At 40.8% G+C, this 24,413-nt stretch overlaps 1 protein-coding gene across 25 annotated transcripts in view; it reads right to left on the bottom strand.

The window, feature by feature from the left end:
* The window catches only part of LOC144301100 (uncharacterized), a 217,777-nt gene that overhangs the window by 168,600 nt on the left and 24,764 nt on the right, over positions 1 to 24,413 (bottom strand). For 19 of the 25 annotated variants that reach the window (XM_077877714.1, XM_077877702.1, XM_077877722.1 and 16 more), the window contains exons 3-4: positions 15,459 to 15,643; positions 11,095 to 11,337 (exon numbers count right to left, since the gene is read on the bottom strand). In XM_077877714.1, coding sequence (XP_077733840.1) covers positions 11,197 to 11,337; positions 15,459 to 15,643 — 326 coding nt within the window. In that variant the 3' untranslated portion in view covers positions 11,095 to 11,196. The other 6 variants (XM_077877764.1, XM_077877748.1, XM_077877773.1 and 3 more) reach the window with 6 other exon arrangements.

Genomic DNA, 24,413 nt, shown 5'->3' with positions numbered 1-24,413 from the left:
TTTCTTTGTGTACTTTTTGTCTGTCTTTCCCAGTGTAAACTTCAAAAAATCAAAGTATAAATTCAGAGCTGTGTCCCTGCCACCTAGCCAGTGCTGGGAACATGGTATATGAACAATAAATACTTTGATGAAGAAATGAATGCATTTATCTTTAAGATAGGAGAGAATGTGGTCATGATAGAAGATCATAAACTTTGATGTCATAACCTTGCTAGACTGAACTTATTGAGGACAGTCTCTGAATATTACCATTTCTAATACCTCAGCCCTGCAGGTAGTGCCTAGCACATGGCGGGTGTCTACTAAAACCGTGAGGACTGACTGAGCCTGTAAGCTTTGGGGCCTCAGCCAAACCTCTGGGGTGCCTAAAAAACTTGACGGCATTCATTAAACCTGTGTTTGGGCCCAGGTGACAAGTAGTCTAATTTTTTTTTTCTCCAACTACTTTTTCACCTTTTTCAAAGGAATAATAAATTACCCAAGGTTGATAATAGTAGCTTACTTTTATTTTTATCTTACTAAATTCAGTATGTTTTATGTCATTTAGTTCTTATAAGAACACTACATCATAGCTACTATGGTTTTTCCCTTTTTACAGATTAGGAAACTGAAGGTCACAGCTGTTAGTCAGAAGTCCATGGCTATAGGTATTAGAGCAGGACTAGAGTCCTCAGGGCCATCTGACAACTCTCCTATGCTCTTGACCACTCCACCACCAACTTCACTTAGCTGAGATTCCGTGGAAGGTGCCATGATCACATTAGGGATCAGAGATGTCAATGGGACACCATCCTAATCTTCAAAGACCTGGGACTCCTAGAAGAGTAGATAATGGCATGAAGATAGGTATATAAAAGTAGAGTATGTGGGGATCCCTGGGTGGCTCAGTGGTTTGGTGCCTGCCTTCAGCCCAGGGCCTGATCCTGGAGTCCCAGGATGGTGTCCCACATCTGGCTCCCTGCATGGAGCCTGCTTCTCCCTCCGCCTGTGTCTCTGCCTCTCTCTCCCTCTCTCTGTGTATCTCATGAATAAATAAATAAAATCTTAAAAAAATAAAAAAATAAAAGTAAAGTATGAGAAACAGACAGCTTAATCCACACTGAGGGGAGGCTGAGGGGAGCAGGGAGATCAGAAAATGCTATTCGGACTGACTTCTAAGGATGAGTTTTTGTTAACCAGAAAAGGAAGCAGAAAGTAATAGAGAAGAAGGAAGAAGGAGAGCATTCTCCAAAGAAAAAGCAAGTGCAAAGGGCTGGAAGCAGAATGGAACATAACAACCAGAACTCAAAGAAGATCGGCATTTGAGGCAAAGAGTAGGGAGGGAGAAGGATCAGATCATTAAGATGCCAAAGGCATGGGTGTCTCACCAGGAACTTAGCCTACCCTGAAGATTCATACATAGACTGATATAACTCAGTGTCCTTGGCATGGGTTTGGGAGTCAGACAGATCTGGTCTGAAGCAGACTCCATAGCAAGATGAGCCAAAAGTGAGGGCTTACTGATATTTCTTCATTATGATCTAAGAGAGTAGGAGTGAAAGAAAAAGGAGGAAACAGGTGGTGGGCCAATAAAAATACTTTTTATCAAGTTGGCTGCCACTAGGTGCAACTGGTTGTCTGACTCTGCAAAACTGTCCTCCAAGAAAAAATATAAAATGAGCAGCTCTGTGCAGCCTGACCAGGGGAAGATCAATCCATTGATTTCATCTCCCACAAATCAAAGGTTTTTTTTAAGATTTTTTAATTTATTTATTCATGAGAGACACAGAGAGAGAGAGAGAGAGGCAGAGACAGAAGTAGGCTCCACGCAGATAGCCCGATGTGGGACTCGATCCCAGGACTCCAGGATCATGCCCTGGGCCGAAGGCAGGCACTAAACTGCTAAGCCACCCAGGGATCCCCCCAAATCAAAGGTTTAACCACATGGCATTAATTCCCCAGTTCTTCTGAGATATGTATGCCCAGGTGACAGGATACTATAGATTCAAGGCCACAGAGAGGTCCCAGGACAGGAGACAACAGGCATACCGCACCTGGTGCCCAGGTGAGGTACTGGAGATCCCATCTGCCAAAAGTTTGAGGAAATCCTGCTGAGCTTTTTGCTATCGGAGCCCCTGAACCAAAAGTCAGGAGAGGCCTAGAGGATCCGAAGAGGTAGACTCATCAAATGGAGGCTTGTCCATCGCTTACAGGCTGTTGTATCTTATGTGCTATATAAAGACTACTCGATGCCTCCATTTTCTCTGATGAAATGGGAATAATACTTATCTAGCCCATGAGAAAATTCAGTAATTATGTAGCCCATTAGGATTGCACTTGGCATCTAGAAAATGATCAGTAAATGACAGCTATTTTTATTAATTATTACTGTCACCACCACCAACCACCACCATTTTATTGAACAACCTTTCTCTGAGATTTCTACTTTGAATCACTATGGGTTTTTAACCTAGCATTACATACACAGTAATTTATCATGAAAAAAAAGCAAGAGTAATCTTGATTGTTTTGAATAAAAAGCAGCATTTTATTTTAAATCTTCTTGATCTCTGAAATTGAATTGATCTCTCTAGAAACCTAACTGGAAAGTACCATTTGAATAAGGCCCAGAAGATATGGGTCCCAGTATCATCCTTGCTCACAAGCTGTGTGTCCTTGAACAATTCAATTTGCTACAGCACACTAAATGCACTGATTCTGGGCAGGCCCTGGGCCTCATCCCAGGGATCACAGAGAGACCCTGGCTTACCATTCTGAGAGCCCAGAGTCTAGCAGGCAGACACAGACTCTAAACCAGCTGACTGTGGTATCAGTCAATAAAGTCTTGGCAAGCATTATAGAATGCCCAGAAGCAAATAGAGAATCACACAAGACCTCTGGGAAATTGGTTTACTCATTGGTCAAAAGAATGTACCAGTGTGTCCCAAAATGTAGATCACAGACCTCTAGTAAAGTTCAGATGAGTTAAGTGGTACACAGGACATTATACTGAATAGTGTAATGAGAAAGTAACTCTCTTTGCAATCTTTCTGTTTCATTCAGGGGAGATCGTAATCTGCAGTTTGCCAATCTTCATTTTTTAATAAAGAGGACTGGTCAGTGGCTCAGAGTTTTGTGTGGTATTTTTTTTTTTTTTTTGGTTGACATGGTTTCCATGTGTAATTGTATAACTATTTCATTTTATCTTATTTTATGTACTTTCTACAACTTTCATGGAAGCACTATTTTCTAATTGAAAATTTTATTTGTAAATATATATATATAATTATATATATATAATGTTTTAAAAAGTGAACTGATTTAAAAAAAAGTGAATTGATTTAAAAACACATTATGGAAAAATTGTATAGATGGTATGTAAATGTAGGGAAATAACTTTTTCACTCCATAATTCAATATGAAGCAATCACTTGGATGGATGTCATACAAGTATAGCAAAAATAATGAAAGAGAAAAAAAATAAAGAGGAATCAAAATGTATAAACCTGGGCAGCCCCAGTGGCTCAGTGGTTTAGCGCCGCCTTCAGCCCAGGGTGTGATCCTGGTTTAGCATCTGCCTTCGGCCCAGAGCATGATCCTGGAGTCCTGGGATCAAGTCCCACAACGGGCTGCCTGCATGGAGCCTGCTTCTGTCTCTGCCTCTCTCTCTCTCTCTCTCTCTCTCTGAGTAAATGACCAACAAGATCTTCTACTTTTTAAATACCCTATTGTCTACTACACAAATATCTTATGGAAAGCATTGTTTGGAAGAATTTTTTCAGTCATTTTTTTATCATTGAATTATTTTATTTTATTTTATTTTAGTATTTTATTTAAATTCAACTTGCCAACATATAGTATAACACCCAGTGCTCATCCCATCAAGTGCCCTCCTCAGTGCCTGTCACCCAGTTACCCCTCTTCCCCAACCCTTTGTTTGCTTCCCAGAATCAGGAGTCTCTCATGGTTTGTCTTACTCTCTAATTTTTCCCCACTCAGTTTCCCTCCCTTCCCTTATAGTCCCTTTCACTATTTCTTATATTCCACCTATTAGTGAAACCATATGATGATTGTCCTCCGATGGACTGACTTCTCTCAACATTCAGTCTTACTGACTATTTATTTCCAAAATGACCTACCTTAGCTCGTTGTCATTTCAACCCCTTTGGTGGCATTGTTTCATATATTTGTAATGTAGCTAGGCTTCTATTTTTCATATCCTGCATCCCATGCCATGATTTCCCAAAGTCTTAAGTGATTTTTTTTTGTTATTTTTTATTTTTTATTTTTATAAATTTATTTTTTATTGGTGTTCAATTTGCCAACATATAGAATAACACCCAGTGCTCATCCCATCAAGTCCCCCCCTCAGTGTCCGTCACCCAGTCACCCCCACCCCCCACCCCCTCCCCTTCCACCACCCCTAGTTCGTTTCCCAGAGTTAGGAGTCTCTCATGTTCTGTCTCCCTTTCTGATATTTCCCACTCATTTTTCCTCCTTTCCCCTTTATTCCCTTTCACTATTTTTTTATTCCCCAAATGAATGAGACCATATAATGATTGTCCTTCTCCGATTGACTTATTTCACTCAGCATAATACCCTCCAGTTCCATCCACGTTGAAGCAAATGGTGGGTATTTGTCGTTTCTAATGGCTGAGTAATATTCCATTGTATACACAAACCACATCTTTAAGTTTGGAAGAATTCTTAAGGGTAGCTGATTCAGCTAAGATGTCTTACGTGTTTCATCCTTCTGTGACTTGGAATAAGAATATGATGCATAGAGGGATCCCTGGGTGGCTCAGCAGTTTAGCGCCTGCCTTTGGCCCAGGGCGCGATACTGGAGTCCCTGGATCGAGTCCCGTGACGGGCTCCCGGCATGGAGCCTGCTTCTGTCTCTGCCTCGCTCTCTCTCTATGTCTATCATGAATAAATTAAAAAAAAAAAACAAAAAAGAATATGATGCATAGAGCTGAAGCAGCCATTTTGGACCATGTAGTGGTCTTAATGACGAATGGCAAAGTCTTGGAGCAAGAAGGAGTATGGGACGAGGTGAATACAGAACCTCTAAAGTAGTCCTAGGCTAGCTACTGCTAGACTTCTTTTATGTGAAACTACAATAAACCCCTTTCTTGTGTATCTGACGGTGATTTTGAAATTTCTGTTGGATGTAGCTGGACCTTAAGTGATAAGTGATCATTTAAATTCTAAATTCTTAAGAATTTAGTTCTTGCAAGAGAGGTACTATGAGAAATAGAATCTAATATATGGCATTGGATAAGGCACTAGAGGCAAACGTTAAGGATATTTCATTTCTCTTCCTGCTGCTTCATTATTGGTGTACAGAAATGCGACAGATTTCTGTACATTTATTTTGTATCCTGCAACTTTAATGAATTCATTTAGCAAAGGATGTTGTAAGTAAGAAATATGATGCCCCATGCTATGCAGTGGCAAAGCATTTGGCCAATTTATTGCCTACTGGTAGTTGGAATACAGATGACATGCTCACTGAGGCTGTAACATTTAAAATTTTAAAAAGGGAGGGCACCTGTGTGGCTCAGTGGTTGAGTGTCTGCTTTTGGCTCAGATCACGATCCCAGGGTCCTGGGATTGAGTCCCACATCAGGCTCCCCACATCAAGCCTGCTTCTCCCTCTGCCTATGTCTCTGTGTCTCTCATGAATAAATAAGTAAAATCTTAAAAAAATAATAAAATAGAGGAAAAGGGAAATTTCCAGAATGTTAGTGTACTAATTCTCTATCACTACATAACAATTACCCCCCAAACTTAGCAGCTTAAAACAGCAACCATTTATTATCTCAGTTTTGTGGGTTATGAACCTGAGCACAGCTGAACTGGGTCTCTTTGGATCAAAGATTCTTTCAGGGTTGCAGTCAAGGTATCATCTGGGGCTTCAGTCTCATTGGAAGGCCCAGTTGAGATCCACTACATTTCCCAGCTTTCCTTGGAGCTAGATAAAACAAGGCGACTAAGTTCTTTTCAAAGAGATGTAAGCTTAAAAGGTGTGGAGAGCCTCTTGGAAAATTCCTTAAGAAGAGCTGACTCACCTTAAAGGTACATCCCTTTTCCCCAACACCTTATCTTCCTCCTGATGCCTGAGATAGGGGTCTTGGGGCTAGAGCTGCATGCAACATGAGGTGACCTGGAGAACAGAAACTAATACTTGAGTAATGAAGTATTTGAAAATAAAGGAGATTAGGTCTCTGATGACCACAGAAAGAAGCTTCTACCTTATCTAAGCTGCTGGTATTTTAGGTGTTTACTGTTACATGCTGCCAAACCGATGCGAGCATCCAGTTCACGTCCACTCCTTTGAACAGAGAACTCTTAGGACAGTACCTGGCACACAGCATGTGCTTAATAGCTATGAGGAGTCCTTACTACTCTAATTCCACCCATTGATGGACCCATTTGGCCATCTTAACAACTCTAGGGCACATGGACTTTGTACCATCTTCACTTAGACATATGAATTCTGAGGCACATTAACCTCAGTCAACTAAAAGTAACAGAGTAGAGATTCGACCCAGGCATTTAGGCAGCAGAATCCATGCTCTCAAGCATTGCCTTCCAATGCCTTTTAATCAAGTTGAGCTGTCACTGTTTTCACAATGTACATGCCCATAGATCATTGTACACTTTCATATGAACCATAGTGATGTTCATTTGTAGTCCAGGGTGCTTTCAACTTGCTGATTGGTCTGTAAAGTGCTAACAAAATATGAATTGTAGGAATGTGGACCCCACTATGATGGACAACAACTTTCTGCACACATTGTTTTCCATTCTTGGTAAAACAGACACTCATCTTTCCTTTTGACCAATCCAGAGCTGGCTGCAGTGAGCTGACCTCTCCTCTCCCCACCCTGACCCTGACCTTTAGCTATTAGCAAACCAGAGGCAGGAAAGGACAAGGCGTGGTTGTTTCAGTGTTACAAATTAGGTAGTCAGGGTGGAGGCCATGTTAGGGTTGTTGTAAGAGAAGAAGGGGGAAAGCACAGTGCAAACAGTAGAGCTTCCAAGATGAACTCCTTCTTGGAAGCTACCCCCTTCTTTACACCTTTGTGTCAACAGTTGTTGGTGAATCCTTTCAAACCCAGCTGAAAGGGGTTTTGTTATGGAAGCAACAGAAGGGAAGCAGGAGCTATTGGAGATCATCAGAAGAGAGGGAGGCTTGGGAGAGCTAAAAAGGATTTAAAAAGGTTAAATGGACATGCTTTGCACACTTTGTGGTGTTTTTGATTCTTCATAACAGTCAGGAGAGTGATGTGTCCGGTTAAGCTTTCAGGACTGATTTGGAAGTTGGGAAACTCTGTTCCCCTAGGGGAATATGGTCAGTCTGTTGTGGCGAGCAAAGCCAGAAATAGGAACAAGAAAGTGAAAGTGTAGAAGGAGTGAGCAATACCCAGCACAGCCTGACAATTCAAAAAAAACAGGATAATGGTGATTATTGCTATGATTGATTATGTGTGGGATTGTTCTAAGCGCTTCACACACACCACTAATCACTTAACCTTCTCTACCAGGGGTACCATTTATCCCATTTTACAAATGAAATAATTAAAACACAGGTAAGGTAAGTAGCTTGCCCAAATTCACACAGCCAGGATGCAAATCAAGGCATTCAGTCTCTAGGGACGATGTGCTTCATTATCAGTTCCTCTGAACCAAAGTTTTCAAGTCAGCAAGGAGAGAGGAAATGAATCAACTAACAAATGACCAAATTAATGAATAAGTAAAATACTGAATGGATAAATTTACAGATGAATGAACTAAGTACATGAATAATAGATACCAACAGTTTTGTGAGAACTATGTTGGATTTGTTAGGTCTCCTTGGTCTTTATCTTAAGAATGCATTTTCCGGGATCCCTGGGTGGCGCAGCGGTTTGGCGCCTGCCTTTGGCCCAGGGCGCGATCCTGGAGACCAGGGATCGAATCCCACATCGGGCTCCTGGTGCATAGAGCCTGCTTCTCCCTCTGCCTATGTCTCTGCCTCTCTCTCTTTCTCTCTCTGTGACTATCATAAATAAATAAAAATTAAAAAAAAAAATTAAAAAAAAAAAAGAATGCATTTTCCAAGAAATCTTTGAATCTGAATCTTATCAAAATAAGGAAAGGCAGGCTGTTGTTGGTATGTCTGTAGGTACAGTAGGGGAGGGTAATCCAGGGTAGGAAAGAGAGAGGAAGACATCAACATAGCTTCATCTTTTTCCTTCAGGCCCAACCTGCTGTCTCCCATTTCTCAGAAGCCAAATCATCTGTTGGTTAGCTCCCAAACATTATTTTTTCCTCCTCCCAAATGTCATTATAATGAGATTCATTTGAGTTTTATAAAACAGAACAGGGTAGAAGTGTGCCATCACCATTCATACTTCATTATTCATTTACTCATTCATTAGTTCATTTGTTCAAGATTTATTAAGTCCAACTTTACATGCCAGGCTTTGTACTGGCCACAGCCCTGGTCTGGGAGGAGAAGAGAGTCATTGTCCTAGCTTTGATTCCCCCAGAACCCAACTCTGAAACCAGGATAGGGATATAAGAAGTCTATTTGAAGGTGATCCCAGGACAACTGGTAGAGGATTTGAGGAATGACACTGGCCAGAGAAGGAAGGTAATATAGGCTGTATTATCATGCTGGTAAATACTGGGCTGAGGCCTGCCTGAGAACTTGGGGGCATGTTGCAGAATTTGCTTTCAAGTGATCCTACCCAAAAGTGATAAAGTTGGGGTACTTATCACCTTACTTCCATCTATATTCAGTTAAGGCGAGGGTGCTCCCAGAAATCTCAAACCTCTTGCACTTCTGTTTTTCCCTGCCTGTGGATGCAGAAAAGCCACTCAGGCAGAAAGTTGCAGGTGCCCATAGTACTATACTATGGGCATACACCAGAATAGCGGGTGCTAACACAATATAGTGGGACACTATAGCATATGCTACAAATGGACATGTAGATAATTGATTAAAGCAGGAATTGGAATAGAGGTATGACCCAGGGACTATGAGAGCAGACAGGAGGGAACAATAACTTCTCCATTGGACTTCCCTGACCACCCTCCATCTCACACACACACACACACACACGCACACACACACACATGCACGCGTGCTTCAAGGCTGATTAAACACTTTTCCTGGTTTCTTTCACAGATCACAAGCATTCCATATTAGAGCACTTACCATAACTATTCATTTTTTCCTCTTTATGATAACAAATGACCTTTTAAGACTCCAAGCCTGGAAAAGATCATGGTTTCACTTCTTCTGATATCTAACTCAACATAAAAACATTCCTATGCCATAAATACATGTAGGGAAGTTCAAGCCAGTTGGGATACACCCCCATGTTGATAAAATAGTTTTGTATGTGTAAAAATATCAAATTATTTCCTAGTAATTTCTTGCTACTTCTTTATTGGTGCCCAGGTACATACGTGGTCTTCTCACCGAGTAGTCTTTATGCTCTTTCCAAGAGTTAAGTAAGCATCATGAGGAGGAAGGGACCTTGTTATCTACTTTAAAATCAGCAGTATCCTCAAGGTCTGGTAACATCAGGCACAAAGTAGGAAGTCATCAAACTCTAGCTGGATAGAGGGATGGATGGATGGATGGATGGATGGATGGATGGATGGATGGAGAAATAAGGGGGTTGTATATAGATAGAGAGAAGTCCCAGGACATGTCAGAGTTTCCAAAGAAGTAAACTCTAAAACCAATCCTGGGAGACAACCAGTGAAAGACTTCAGACAGAGATTCAGGGTTGGAAACAAGTATATTGTGATACTTCTTTTCCAGGTGTTATGAGCCACGATTTAACTTAGCTCTGCTGTCAGGTTGGAATCCATCAAGTCCCTGGGGTTAGAGCCTCTCAGGTCCTTCTAGTCAGCTTGACATGGAAAGACCTCACGGGTGGTCTCTGAAGTTGTCAGCAGCTTTGGCCACTGCCACAAATAATTTATTCCTTCTGCTTGGGCTTTTGCTACTGAGAGGGACAGGCTAATTGGGTCTTCCTGGCAATTCACGTCAGCTAGAAGCTTCCTGCTAAGATCCCTCTACCTCTTTTCCAACCTTTCTCTGTGCCAGGGCATAAAGAGGAGGAACGTTTATAAAGTACATGCCTGCTGAGAATACCCTCTAGTGATTGTTTTCCCCAATCCAAGCATTCTCTGCCAGCTACTTCAAAGGCTTTTGAAGTCACTGCTAATTTAAAAGCAATAATAAGATTGACACTGAAATGCTTCCCAGCTGGTTTTTCTGGGCAATAACTCTCACCAGTTCCTTTACAACCTGCTTTCTGTTACAATTTGGGGTTTGCAAAACATGACTTTTAAAACATAGTCAAACAGAGCAGAACAAGTTTCTAAAACAAAGAAGTAACATGATCCTAGCATGGATGTAAACATGTTCTTCTCCAGTTAGGACATATTTCTTAATAATGAACCTCAGTTAATGCAGGTTTTAGAGTCAGTGAATTGTAGGTTCAAATCCTACTCTTCCACTTATTAATTGGACAAGTTATTTAACTTCCTTGAAAGTCCTTCTCCAAAAATAAGGCATGAAGTTACCTCTCTTGAAAAGTGACCAGAAAAATACAAGCCATGGGGGTGGAAAATGCAGGTATAGGATGCAGATCAAATCTCAGATCTGCCATTTTTCAGATGGTACCTTAGGCTTAGTCAATTCACCCAATCCCTCTGAGAATCAGCTTCTTTCTCCATCAAATGGAAACAACATATATCTTATATGGCAGATAGAAAGATTAAATTTTATGACATATAAAACACTGCTGAGTAACTTTTCAATAAAATGGTAGGTTTTGTGGATGGAGAGATGAAAAGAGGGAAAATAGGCAAGATGCTGGTGCATGGCATTGCTCAGCATGCTCAGCAAGCACCATCTATTAAAAAAAAACTGTTATCATTGGAGTGTATCAGCTGTTGCTTTCTAATCAATCACCAAAGCTCAGTGATTGATTTTATTACTGTTTTTATGAGTTTTTCAGTTTTCACTGTAAATATTTTATCAATGTTTAAGCCCAGGCTTAAAATAATAACAGTTAAGTATGGCTTATGATTCTGACACTTTACCTGCAGGTTGGCAGTTCTTCTGATCTAGGATGGCCTCAGTTGCAATGATGTGTCTCCACTCTACATGGTTTCTCATCCTCTGGCAGGCTAGCCTCAGCTTGTTTACACAGGGGCTGGGCAAGGTCCCAAAAGAGAGTGAATAAAAGCTTGGAACTGTCTCTTCATAACTTGTGCCACATTCATTGGCCAAAGCACATCACCAGGCCAGCCCAGATCCAAAGACTGGAGGAAAGGGTGTACCTCCTGATAGAAAGAGTTGTAAAATTACATGCCAAAGGGGTGTAAAATATGCCGATTTTTACAATCTACCTCACTGCCCCAAAATAAATTATAGTGGACATGTTACAATGAGTTTATCATGAGAATTCATATACTCTGTCTTCAGGCATAGGCTCAGAAATAGCCTTTAAGAAATGATCAGCTACAAGGTTTTCCTTTTGGAAAAACTTGTTAAGCAGATAGTTTGCATCATATGTCCTTGGGAGAATTAACCTGGCTTTACTCACAAGCTGTCAGTAAGATATTTCACTATCTGATGGTACCTTCCCATGCCCATTGAAGGATGGTGGTAAGTGACAATATATAAATTACCATTATGTGTAGCAGCTGGAATGCTCTTACCAAAGCTAGGAGTGGATAATGGGCAGGATGCAGCTCCTGAATGCCAACCTTGTTACAGGCCCATCAGACCATCCAATTCAGGGTGGGTAGCTTTGCTAAGGACCTAGAAATTGTTGGAGCTACAAGAAAGGGTATAGACAGTGCCTTCAGGGATGGGAGAGGATCAGAATGTCAACTCTTTCCCATCTTAGTCATAGTTAGGGAAGAAATTGCAGCTTGATACCCAAAGGGGAAAGAAGATGGTTCTGGACGTCTGGTCTCATTTCCAAGGTTTTATAGAGACTTTATTTTTAAAGAGCACAGAATTTAAAATTAGAACTTAGTGTGAATCCCAGTTCTACTATTACTTAACTCTGTAACCTTGGATGAATTACTTACCACTCCGGCTTCCATTCTTCCAAGTTTAATATGGGGATAACAGCATTTCATTTACAATGGTGCTATGAGGACTATATTAAGGGAATACCATAAAGGGCCTGACATGTGATAGGCTTTCAACAAATGTTTACTCCACATTCCATCATTCCAGTAGCCTCCCAAAATTTAACATTAGTAGGACAAATCATGAGATCTTCGAACAATTAATTTACATATCTTCTTACTGATATTGTATGACTGTGTACTAACTAAAGAGAGTGAAGAAAAAAGTGACCCAACTTGAGGCTTCAGACTACTAAACTCATAAAAATGCCATCTTAACCTTCCAACCCATTTATCTCCATCCATGACTTCTTATTCCTCTGTTTTTCTTTTCTAAGCTGATCTGGGTGGTCAACTTAGCCAGAATTACCTATACAACCATAAAGCCAGAGAATAATGGAACACTTGGGATTCTGAACCTTCTGCTTCTATATACAGCCTTTCATGATAGAGGAATCAAAATCACCTCTAAAGCAGACCAGGTCCTAGAAGCTGGTCTATCAGAGACCCAGACTCAGTAGTCCAAGGCAGGACTTACAGTAATTAACACTACTGGAGTATCTCTTAGTACCTCCATGAAGAACAACCTCAGATATAGATATATCTAATACTTATAATGAACCTACAAAAAAAAAGTATTGTATGATGTATGTTAAGATGAGGTTTGGCTAAAAGTAAGGACTCAAGAACTAAGAGTGTCTTAACATTCCTCTGTCATCATAAATTCTAAGACAGAATGTGAGAAGGTAAATTGACTTTGCTCCAAAAATATTTCAAGAACCCAGCCTCCTCTGGGTGTCACCTCCATTTCAAGGTCTTCTCATGGTCCAAAATGACTGCTTTAGTTCCAGTCATTATGCTTGCATTCCACCCAGCAAGGAGACAAAAGGCAAAAAGTAAGGTCAAAGAATATACACCTGTTTTTTTTTTTTCTCTTTAAAGTTCAAATAGGGACCTGTGACATGCTACCATATGTATCAATGGACAATGCTTAGTCAAAAGCTGTGAGAGTGGCTAGAAAATATAGTCTATACTCTGGTAATTATTCGTAAGGAGAAAGGGGAGAATGGATATTGTAAAAAAAAAAAAAAAAAAAGACTAGCAGTTTATGCCATTAATATTAAAACTCCTTTATACAGATAAGGAAAAAGCCTTAGAGATGTCACTTGCTTAGCTGGTAAACAACTACCCCAGATACGAGCCCAAGATTATGCAAGTTTCCACATCCCATTATTTCTACTAAATTATATTGTCAAATTTTATTATTTCTAAGGGAATCAAGACCATAGATCATGAAATTAATGAGTGGGTCAGTGTAGTGGAGATCCAGGAATACCTCATCCCAGACTCTGTACCTCCTCCTTCTACTGATGTATAGCAAGGATTACAATTAAGGATTATTGCTCTACTACTAGTGAAACCATTTACTAGCTGAACAATAATAGAAAAAATTACAAAAACTCATTGCCCTTGAGTTTCCTCATCTAAAAAATTGATATAATAATATTAGTCTAATAAATTAAAAATCCAGGGCTTTAATATATGTAAAAGCAATATACAAACAAAATAACACTACAAACAAGGATGCCTGGGTGGCTCAGCAGTTGAGTGTCTGCCTTTGGCTCAGGGGATGATCCCAGTCTGGGGATCGAGTTCTGCATCGGGCTCCCTATGGGGAGCCTGCTTCTCCCTCTGCCTATGTCTCTGCCTGTCTCTGTGTGTCTCTCATGAGTAAATAAATAAAATCTTTTTTAAAAAAGAACACTACAAATAGATACGAGCACATTTTTTTAATATAAGGCAATGAGTACGTTATTTTACTTAAATATGTTCTCAGAAGTAAGCAAAATTCAATCCTGCTTGGGTCAATCATTAAAGACTTTATGGAAGCAAGCAGTGGCATTTTTATTTATTTGGAAGTCAGGGAATGGAGAGGAAAGTGCTGTAGGCAGAGGCAGAGGGACATAGGGTGGGCAGAGCATGGTGTTTGAGGAAGAGTAAGAAATGAGAGGAGAATGATTCCCTATGAATCTTTGGTGAAGGGCAATTTTCTTTGCAATTATGTGGCCACACTGTGGATGAGCTTCATTCTCAAGACACTTTATGGTCATTATTTTAGGTGGCTGCTCTAGCCACCCTGGTCACCATTACCTTGTCCCAGGAGCCTTTCAGAAGGAAAGAAGGCAAGGGGAGGATGACAGAGGTTGTGGTAACTCTGGAGGGTGACTCTAGAGCCCATTTCCAGAAGAATATCTAAGAGATGGGCCAGTGAGAGATACAAAAAAGAGGAAATAGGATACCTCTCTCCATTTCCAAATCAGTAAAGAACAGGATTATGTAGTAGATGCTCCTAACCCAGTTCATATGCTGAAGACCCCAATATTTTGATATGCTTTTATTCTAAATCTACCGAAAAAAATTGGGAGAATTCTTGTGATTCCTTAGCAACATGATAGTAGAAGGGGCAGTGGTGTCACCATCCACAGCAGCCAGGAACAAAGAGAGTACCACTTAGGGCATGAGTGAAGGGCCAGCAACAGGTAGGAAGCAGGCAGGTCCCAGAGAGTCACATTGGGTTTTCTAGTGTGGGATTCCCTGAGTGAATCCTTGACCTTCATTCTCCCTTAGCTAAAGCTAAGTTTCATAGTCCAGCCAAATACATGTCTACACTTCCCTTCAGAGGGAAGGCTCCTGGTTGTGTGGAGTTCTAGACTTATGCAATTCAAGAACTCTCTTTGAGAAATAGCATACAAATTTAGGATTATCAAATTAATTTTGAAGCCTTGGAAGAGACCTGTGCAAAGGAAGTGAAGGGAAAAGTAAGGTAAAGGGAACATCAGTCAGTAAGAAAATATTAACTGGACCTCATGTGATTGGATTTTACACTTGGCTCTAGAATCATTAATCATCCATGTGATGATAGATGCATCATTCCCTTCTCTTAGACTCACTTTTCCTTTTAGAAGACAAAAATACCACCCTATCACCACCACCCCATCAGTTCAGGTCATGGTAGGAAACATGACTCATTCAAGACAAGTCATAGCAGAAGGATTTAGTAGGTGAGAGCTGGGTGAGGGTAAAGCATAAAAGGTGCTGGTAGAGCACAGCAGGCAACTGCCTCCAACACTAGCTCTGGAAAGACAGGTACTGAACCACAGAAAAGGTAAGTAATTTCATGGAGAGGACCTCTCAACAGTGTCTTTAGAGATGCAGCCCACATTGCATGACCTTCAGGAAAGGGATTGGGGGAATAAATACACCATCATCATTCACCTCCCACCCACCACCTGCTGCCAGGGCTCCTTGTTGGAGAAACTCACCCAGAACTCAGAAGACAAGGGAACCCACTGATGTGGTCCATACTGGTCAGTCTCCTGAGCACAGAGCAGGCGAGAGGATGATGAAGATGGGTCTGGAGGAGCCAAGACACTGCAAGAGTTCCTGGTCTCTTCAGATCTGACATACTGGCAGGTTGTCTGTACAGAAGCTTCCAAAAGTTTGCTGGCTTAAAACAGAGTTTAAGAGATTGATCTCCTGATTTTCAATCTCTGCCATAAAAATGGCTCTGACCAAAGATAATAAAAGCAGCTATATAACTGTGTCCTATACCCCCTAAAAATGGAATGCTTGAACTAGACTTTAAAATCTAACTTGGGACCCATCATGATGTTTCTCAGTGCCTCCTTCCTCATCTGCTTCACAAGATTGTTGCAATAACTCACTCAGATCATAAAATTTGTGCTCTGTAACCTGTAAGTCAGCATGCAAAAGTTAGTCCTTATCAGAACTAAATAGTGGAGCACCTGGGTGGCTCAGTCAGTTAAGCATCTGACTTGATTTCGGCTCAGGTCTGGATCAAGCCCTTTGTGGAGCTCTGTGCTCAGCAGAGTCTGATTGTTCCTTTCCCTTCCTTCTTCTCCTCCCCTCACTCATTCTCTCTCTCTCTCAAATAAATTTTTTAAAATGTTTAAAAAAAACTAAGTAGTAACAGCAATAAGTACTATTTTTTGAGGTTTGTTCTATATTCTTGAACTAAATAATACTTAGTTCTTTCAAATAATCCTATCAGGAAGATGCTATCACCTCCCTCATTTTACAGATGAAGGAAATGAGACCAAGAGGCATTACATAATTTACTCAAAGCTATGCAAGAAAAACAGCACCTCTCAAATATTAGCGCACCACAGAATTCACCTATGTCAGAACCAGCCAATAAAAGGCAAATTCTGATTAAGAAAGTGCGATGGGGCCTGAGATTCTGAATTTCCAACTAGTTATTATTATTTTTATTTTTTAATATTTTATTTATGTATTCCTGAGAGACACAGAGAAAGAGACAGAGACCCAGGTAGAGGGAGAAGCAGGCTCTCTGCGGTGAGCCGGATATGGGACTCGATCCCAGGACTCCAGGATCACACCCTAAGCCGAAGGCAGATGCTCCACTGTGGAACCACCCAGGCGTCCCCCAACTAGTTATTATTGCTAGTCCAATAATCATGCCCTGAATAGCAGGGAACTAAGATGGGGAAAGCAGAGTAACAAACCCAGTAATCTGGATTACTTGAGTCTGGATGTTAAACCCCTATACCAACAAATAGCATTGATACTCCCTTAATGTAAAGGGCCTTTGGAAGAGGCCAGGCCTGGGGACATTGGCTGCACAAGCACTTAGGTGACAGGATGTAGGAGAGGACAGCTGTGAGGGAAGAGCAGATCTTATAGCCATAACTGGAACCTAGGTGGAATTGAAGACCTGATTACCTCCCTTCCCTTCTCATCAACTGGGCCCCAAGTCCTAGAACTTCCACCTCTTCTTTCCCACTCCCACTGTCATGGACATACTTCAAGTTCAAATTCCAGCTCTGGCATTTATTAGCTGGGTGACCCTTTCACTCTTTTTTTGCCAGAAGAAAGAATACATGGATTGTAGTACGGGATGGACCAGTGAATATATATATTGAAAATGCTTAGAAGAATGCCTGGCAAACAGTAAGCATATAAACCAGCCAAAGAGCATCATCACTGATCTCCTTGACTTGAGACTAATTCCCCTCTGATCCATCTTCACTGGCTTCTGACCCCTTGGTGATAGCCTTTGCCTTCAGTGTAGCACCCTTGGTTGTTCCTTCAGGTCCTGGTTCCTGCTATGGTCTTATACTCTGATTATAGCAAATGACCCACCTTCCCTGAAATTAGTATTTACCTTTTAGCTTTTGACACTTGCATACGCCACTTCCTCTGCCTGGCCTGCATTCTTTTTTTAAAAAAAAATATTTTATTTCTTTATCTCAGAGACAGAGAGAAAGCATGAGCAAGGGGAGAGGCAGAGGGAGAGGGAGAAGCAGAATCCCTGATGAGCAAGAAGCTCTGATGCAGGGCTCAATTCCAGGACTTGGGGATCATGTCCAAAGGCAGATGCTTAATTGACTGAGCCAACCAGGCACCCCAATACTCTGAATCTCTCAAGATCAGACTCAAACACTGCATCTTCTATAAGCCAGTCCCAATTCACCTGCTCTCCCCCAGACATGACTAGTGTTTCACTGCCCCAGAATACTCTAAATCTTCTATTATGAGTGTCAGATAGTGATCATTTACCCATATCCATATCATCTGAGCCCATATAATGTACCCCTTGGACCTAATCCATATCCTTGCATATGATGAAGAGATGCTAGGGGTTTGATGAAAGATAAAATAGAAAGCAAACGAAGAAAAAAAAGGAATAAAGGAAGGGGGAAAGGGGGTTGGGTCAACTTGTGCTGCTGTGCACCTGGGTTTCCAGGGCGACAGAGCTGGCTCACATTAACCCATCAATACAAAGATTCTCCCTCCTTAGAAACAGATTTTATTTCCAAAAGTCTGTAAGACAAAATCTCCCTGGTTGTTTGGGCTGAACCCACATACTTCCCCACTGAAGTGAGGTTGTATTGCAGGCTTCCATATGATGATGGAAGTCAGAAGCATTCATTTATGGATTAGCCTCAGATCAGTTCTGGAAAGCCTTTGTCATCTTTCAAGCCACCAAGCAAGAGACTGTTTCTTAGGGAAAATGCCTTCTGAATAACAACCGAACTTCTAGGATTGGCTTCCCTAATGTGGCAGATGGAGAGACTGAGGAAGAATACAAGATGGGAGAACTTGCTAGGTCAAAACTGGGGAGTAAATTTTTACCGGTAAAGTATTTATTCATTTCATTTGCAGAGTGGATGACACCTACTCCCTGCCTGTGTGTCTGTGGAGCTGTAAGAATCTACCATTGTGGCCTCTGATGTGACATTTGATGAAGATTTTGTGAACTGGGAGTACTCAGTGCTGAAACACTGAGCAGTATCAATACCTACCACTTCTCTACCACAACAATGCTGTGAGATTAGGACTTCTGGCACCAACATTCTATAGAAACAGTTGAAGGGTCTAGTTTTGTAGTCAACAGCTAGTGAACAATTCCCACAAAAAGACAAATCCATGCAAGGCCTCACCTCCAGAACCTGTGAATGTGACCTCACTTGGAACAAATGTCTTTGAAAATATAATTAAGTGGAGGATCTTGAGATGAGGAGTTCTCTGGAACCATTTGTGTAGGCCCTAAATCAAGTGACACATGTCCATATAAGGGATACAAAGAAGACACACAGAGAAGAAGGCAATGGGAGGATAGATCAGAGACAGAAGTGGCCACAAGCCAGGTGATGCCAATAGCAGCCAGTGGCAGGGAAAGGCAAGGGAGAAATTCTCCCTGAGAGCCTTCAGAGGGAGTGCAGACCTACTGGTTCCTTGATTTCAGCCTCTGGCCTCCAGAACTGTAAGAAAATAAGTCTGTGTTGTTTGAAGCCACCAAGATTGTGGTCATTTGTTATAGCAGCCTCAGGAACAAATACAGTGTTGAAACCAGGATCCAGATCCAAGTCTGCCTGGCCCTGCTCTGTAACTTGGGACAGGTAATGTACATTTCAGAGACTGTTTCTTCAATTGTAAAAGGAAGTTACAGCAAAGATTAAGTGAAGTAATGTGCTCATATGAAGTACCTGACACATTGCTTAGGAGGAAGACCTCAGCCATACCTCAGTGGAGTTTATGGATCCAGTAGGGCACAGAAGGAAATGAAACTCAGGAGGCCTCAAAGTTTGGGTTCAGAAGACCTAACAATATTTTTTTGCCATTTCCTGGCTGTGTGATTTTGGTCAATTTCTTAACTTCTCTGAGCCTGAGTTTCCTCATTAGCAAAGTGAAGGTAATATCTACCTTCTGGGACTGTTCCAGAGACTACATAAGATCATGGCAAAACATAGCATAATAAAGATAAAGATACTTGGTTTTACTTTCTACCTTCTAGGTTGCTCAGAATTAGAAACATAAGCCAGTTTCTCTTCCTAGGATATCTCCTATATGCATAAGGCAAGGTATGCTTACACTATTTTCAAATATTCAGTGAAAACTCTACTTTCAACTTCAGGTGGGGCCCGCATTGAGTCCACACTAGGCTAATCGCTAGAAATACAGAGTTGAATACGGATGAGCAGAACTCATTTAACCAACTTAAAATTCTCTCAGAATTCATGATTTGAGCACTCTGAACTGAACTTGAACCCTTTGGCATTCGAATTGGCTTATACAGTTTTGATTGCAAGAGAAGAGAATTTTAAAAAGTCATTAAACAAGGTGAAAAGCCTTATTGGACACGAATTGGCTCTTAAAGAATATTACAATGATATAAAGCTCAAATGGGTCAGAAATTTATGAAAGTCATTTCCCTTAAATAAAACATGATTTTAAATATTCAAGGGAGAACACTTTGCAAAATGTACTTGGTGTTTTAAAACATCTGAAGAACTCCAAGAGTTTTTGCTCATGCCAAAGACAGTGTGCTGAATTTCAAGACAGCTGCATCAGAACTGGGTGCTCTACTGGGCCCTGGCCTATGTGCTGAGCCACCTGCACAGCCTTACTGGTCTCAGGGAAAAAGCACACTAAGCAATTCTTGTCCACCCAACCAAGGAGGTCACTTAAAACTGGACACTGGGCACACAGATTGGAGCCCCATTTGGTACTGGATACATTGGAAATGCCTGCCTGTTAAATAGAATGTGAACTTCTTGAGAGTAAATAATAGGTATTTTTCATTGTTACATTTTCCAACACTTAATACAATGAGGCAGTTGGTAAGTGGGGGATAGATGGCTGAGTAGGTGAATAATTAAAAGAAAGAAGGGGAGAAAGAGGAAAAACCAGTTATAGATCAGACAAACAGATGATAAGGATGATGATGAAGATGATAGATAGATAGATGATAGATAGATAAATAGATGATAGATAGAGATGATAGATAGATAGATAGATAGATAGATGATAGAAGATGTATAGAAGGATGTATAAATAAAAAGATGGAAGAATAGATGATGAATGACAAATGGATGAAAGGAAGAAGGAGGCAAAGATTGATGGATGGGTGGATGGATAGATGAAGATAGTGTCTACCCAGGAATTACTGCTTAAATGAACTAACAATCCACACTTGAAGATTCTAGTCCCAAATTTTCCAAAAGGTCACATTTACCTTTTAAAACAGTGGTCTATAATGCCTTAACCTGAAAATAATATACGATATCTTCTGGTTGTTCTTTCTTGTTAACAAAGAAGTAGATAAGCAGCAATGTAGTAAAGCAACTGGAGTCAGAGAATCTACACTCCAGTGTAGAACCTGACACCTCCCACCAATCTGGTCATGGCTAGATCACTTCTACGTCTTGGAATCCTGTGTCATGATTTCTAAAATAAAAATGGATCCAATACTGCTCACTGGCTATCAAACAAACATGTTCCCTTTTACCTACTAGCATGATTTTCATTTGATTCAGAAGCAATTTGCCCAGTCCCTGAAGGTCATGACTGGTTTATGTCATAGAATCTCATTCACATTTGCCAGTTAGTCAATTCTAGCCAATAAGAAATAAGGGGGAGTCTAGAATTTCTGGGGATTTAAAAACAAACAAAAAAATAGCTGACTAGGGGGAAAGCTCCTGGGCCATCATCTCTTTCCTTCCTGCTTTGGGTTGTGTTTTATGAAACCTGGAAGCTTGGAGCTCAAGCAGCAGCTATTTTATAGCCATGAAAAGGAAAACAAGGAATTTCAATTCTGACCCATACTTTTGACATTGTTGCAGCTAATAAGTCAAATTCAGAATCTACCTACATTCACCGTCTTGCTATCTTAGATCTATAAAAAGTGGGTATCACATATCATACTTTCCATATGTCAGCTGTTTACATAAATGAATTTATTTCACTGTCACAACTATAGCTTTTATTATACCTACTTCACAGATGAAAATAATAAGACACAAAGATGTTAAGAAACTTGTCTACAATGACAGCTGGTACCTGGCAGAAATTAGATTTGATTACCAATAATGGTCATCATCCCACCATAGTGCTTTCTCTCATTTGCTAAGTGTTTAAGCCAACACTATACCAAGTTATACAAAGCCTATCTTGCATGATTGTTGTGAGCACATGTTGGTGCCAGTGTATCATGTAATCTTCAATGCAACTCTAAGACATATCTTATATTTTTCTCAAATGTATAAATTAGGAAAATGATGAATACCAAGGTTGAATCATCTGCCAAAGCCCACACAGCAGGTAAGTGGCACAGCTGGGATGGAAGGACACTGATTTCTCTGGCTCTGAAGCTGTTTCACTTTCTGTTTCTGTGCCCCACCTTCCTAGGAGATCCTCATTTCTTTGCACAGTGTAAGGAGGCCCAAAAGAATCCTCAGTGATGCTAATGAAATCGAGTCCTAGGTTGAAAACAGTCCAGCAGGCCAGTGAGGGGATTTGGGAGCAAATCCCAAAGGAGTGTTTAATACTCTGAAATGCTCCTATAGTCTACTCTCCTCTGATCCAACCCCTCAAAGGTCACCTATTCCCCTCGCTCTATAATTTAAAGATATGTTCATCCTTAGGGACTTAGCACTTACAGTTTCAAAAACCATGTTCCTGCCTTGGCATGGGTCATTTCACTCTTGATGCAAAGAAACACTACCAACACCCATCTCATCTATAAACTGAATTGGTCCTCACAATGCCCTGAGCTAAGCCTATTGTGTTTGGAAGAGACTGGGATGTAATTAGAGAGGGAACAAGTCGAAGAAGAACACAAGGGATGATGAGTGACCAAGAATCAGAGACCTTGTCACCTAAAAAGCACCAGAGATCATGAGGTCTAACATCTTTAATTTATAGGCAATGAATATGAGACTCAGAGACATTCATTAATAATTGCAACTGTCGTTCACACATCATCCACTGTGATTGTTCTAATTCATTTAATCACTATTAAAAAAATCTTAACAATAGGTGATATCTCGAAGATAAAACTAATGCTCAGAAAGACTAGAGGTTCACAGAGCTAGTAAGTGGCATAAGCACACAATGCAGGCAAGATTTCTATCCTCAGACAACAGTTCTTTATAGTTACTGAGCTTGTTGAAGCCCCTAAGGAGGGACTGACATTCAAAAAAAGAAATCAAGGAGTTAGAAGACGAGAGTCTAAAAGGACACTGAGAATGAAGGAGAGACTCAGGACTAGGCCTGAGAAATGCATGTAAACATGTGTGCAACATGGTTGTAGAGGAGGAAAGGTACCAAAGTTCTAGCTTTAGCAGATTCTCACAGCCACCTATTAAAGTCTGCTAAGTACACAGGTTTGGTGGGATGGGGTGGAGGTGGAAAGAAGTAGTGATAAATGAAGGCACCACTGTGTGTGTGTGTGTGTGTGTGTGTGTGTCCTTGCCCTTTCAGTACACAGTCTGTGTTTTTTCTAATAGGTGGAGTTTTCCTCATGGTTTTTGAAAAGTTCTGAGAAGCTAAGCTGAGAAAAGAATGGAAAAAGAAATTACAAAGAGAAATATGGCTGCCACGAAGTTGGGAAGGCACCACTGTGCATTAGTTGTTTGTGGCAAGTAGGTGGGGTGATGGAAACACAATTTAGCTCTCACTACACACTTTTGGTGCCTTTGTTGAAATTACAAAACAGTCAATCCCCCCATGAGCTTCCTTCTCACTGAAATTAAAAGCTAACCAACAGCACCCCTGCCAGCTTTTTCTTCTTGCTAAGACAAGTTTAGCATGGAGGAAGACCTCACTGTGACAGAGTTTGAGAGTTAATTATAAGATTCTAGGTATTGCTCCTCCACTCACTTGTGGTGATGTTGGTAACCCATGCCTTGCTCTGAGGTTGTTTTTCATCTGTAAAATGCAGACAGATAACCATACCTGCTGGCTTTCTTTCCTCTGACTTCAGTCACAGGACATTGGCATGCACTATTCCTTCAGCCTGGAATACACTCCCCAGCACTTTCCTTATCAGACAGTTTCCTAGACATGTCTCTGAACCCTCGCAGACTCAAAGAAGTTGTCCTTCTACATTCATCACTGTAGCTGCTTGATGGCATTTCTCACCTATAAAGACTGAAACTTCCCCCGAAGTAAGGGTTTGTGTCTGTTTTTGCTTGTCATTACAGCCCAGAGCCCATGCCCTGTGCCCTTCATGGAGTGAGCATTCAAAATTGTATGCTGAATTACTGATTCTCTTTCAAAGGGTTGTCTTAAAGATCAAAGAATTTAATGTATCAGAAGGAGTTGTGTGAAATTCTTTTCCTTTTCTTATTTCTTAGCACCAAACAAATGTGAATTATGAAAATTATCTTGGAGAGAACATGTATACAAACTCAAGAATCATATGGGGTGGGGTTTGTTTTGCCATGAACCCTCTACTCTCTCCTCTCATGCCTGTAGTTGCATGTGTAGCATTCCAGTCCTGCTTCTTTGACCTTGAGAAGGTGAGGTGACCTGAGAGAGAGCACGTAAAGCATTTGTGCATTGCCTGAGAAATTGTGAGTGGTCAATTAATGATAGTTTTCTTCTTTCCATTTGGTTTATGTGATCATTGTGAAGAAAACATCAGATGATGGTGATAAAAAGTCTTTTTAGAGGAGGTATCATTTGACATTACTATTATTTTCTGAGGATGTGCCAGACTTCCTTTCCCTAATTTCACACAATTTAACAGAAATCATTTACCTTTAGCAGATAGGAAGACCTCTTCTCCATGCTCTGGTTTCTTGTTACACCTTAACTTCTCTCTGGGGTAGAGTCATTCACCTCGTTGCTGGCAGTATCATTGGTCCATTGGGTGGAGCTCATCTACAATAACCTCAAACCCTGGAGATTTGGTCTTTATCTTCCCTTCCCCATCTGGAGTAGTGAGAAGA

Source organism: Canis aureus, chromosome 2 (genome assembly GCF_053574225.1).
Source record: "Canis aureus isolate CA01 chromosome 2, VMU_Caureus_v.1.0, whole genome shotgun sequence".
Lineage (NCBI taxonomy): Eukaryota > Metazoa > Chordata > Mammalia > Carnivora > Canidae > Canis > Canis aureus.
Note: the sequence above shows the minus strand (reverse complement) of the source record. Positions and strands in the feature narration are given on the sequence as shown.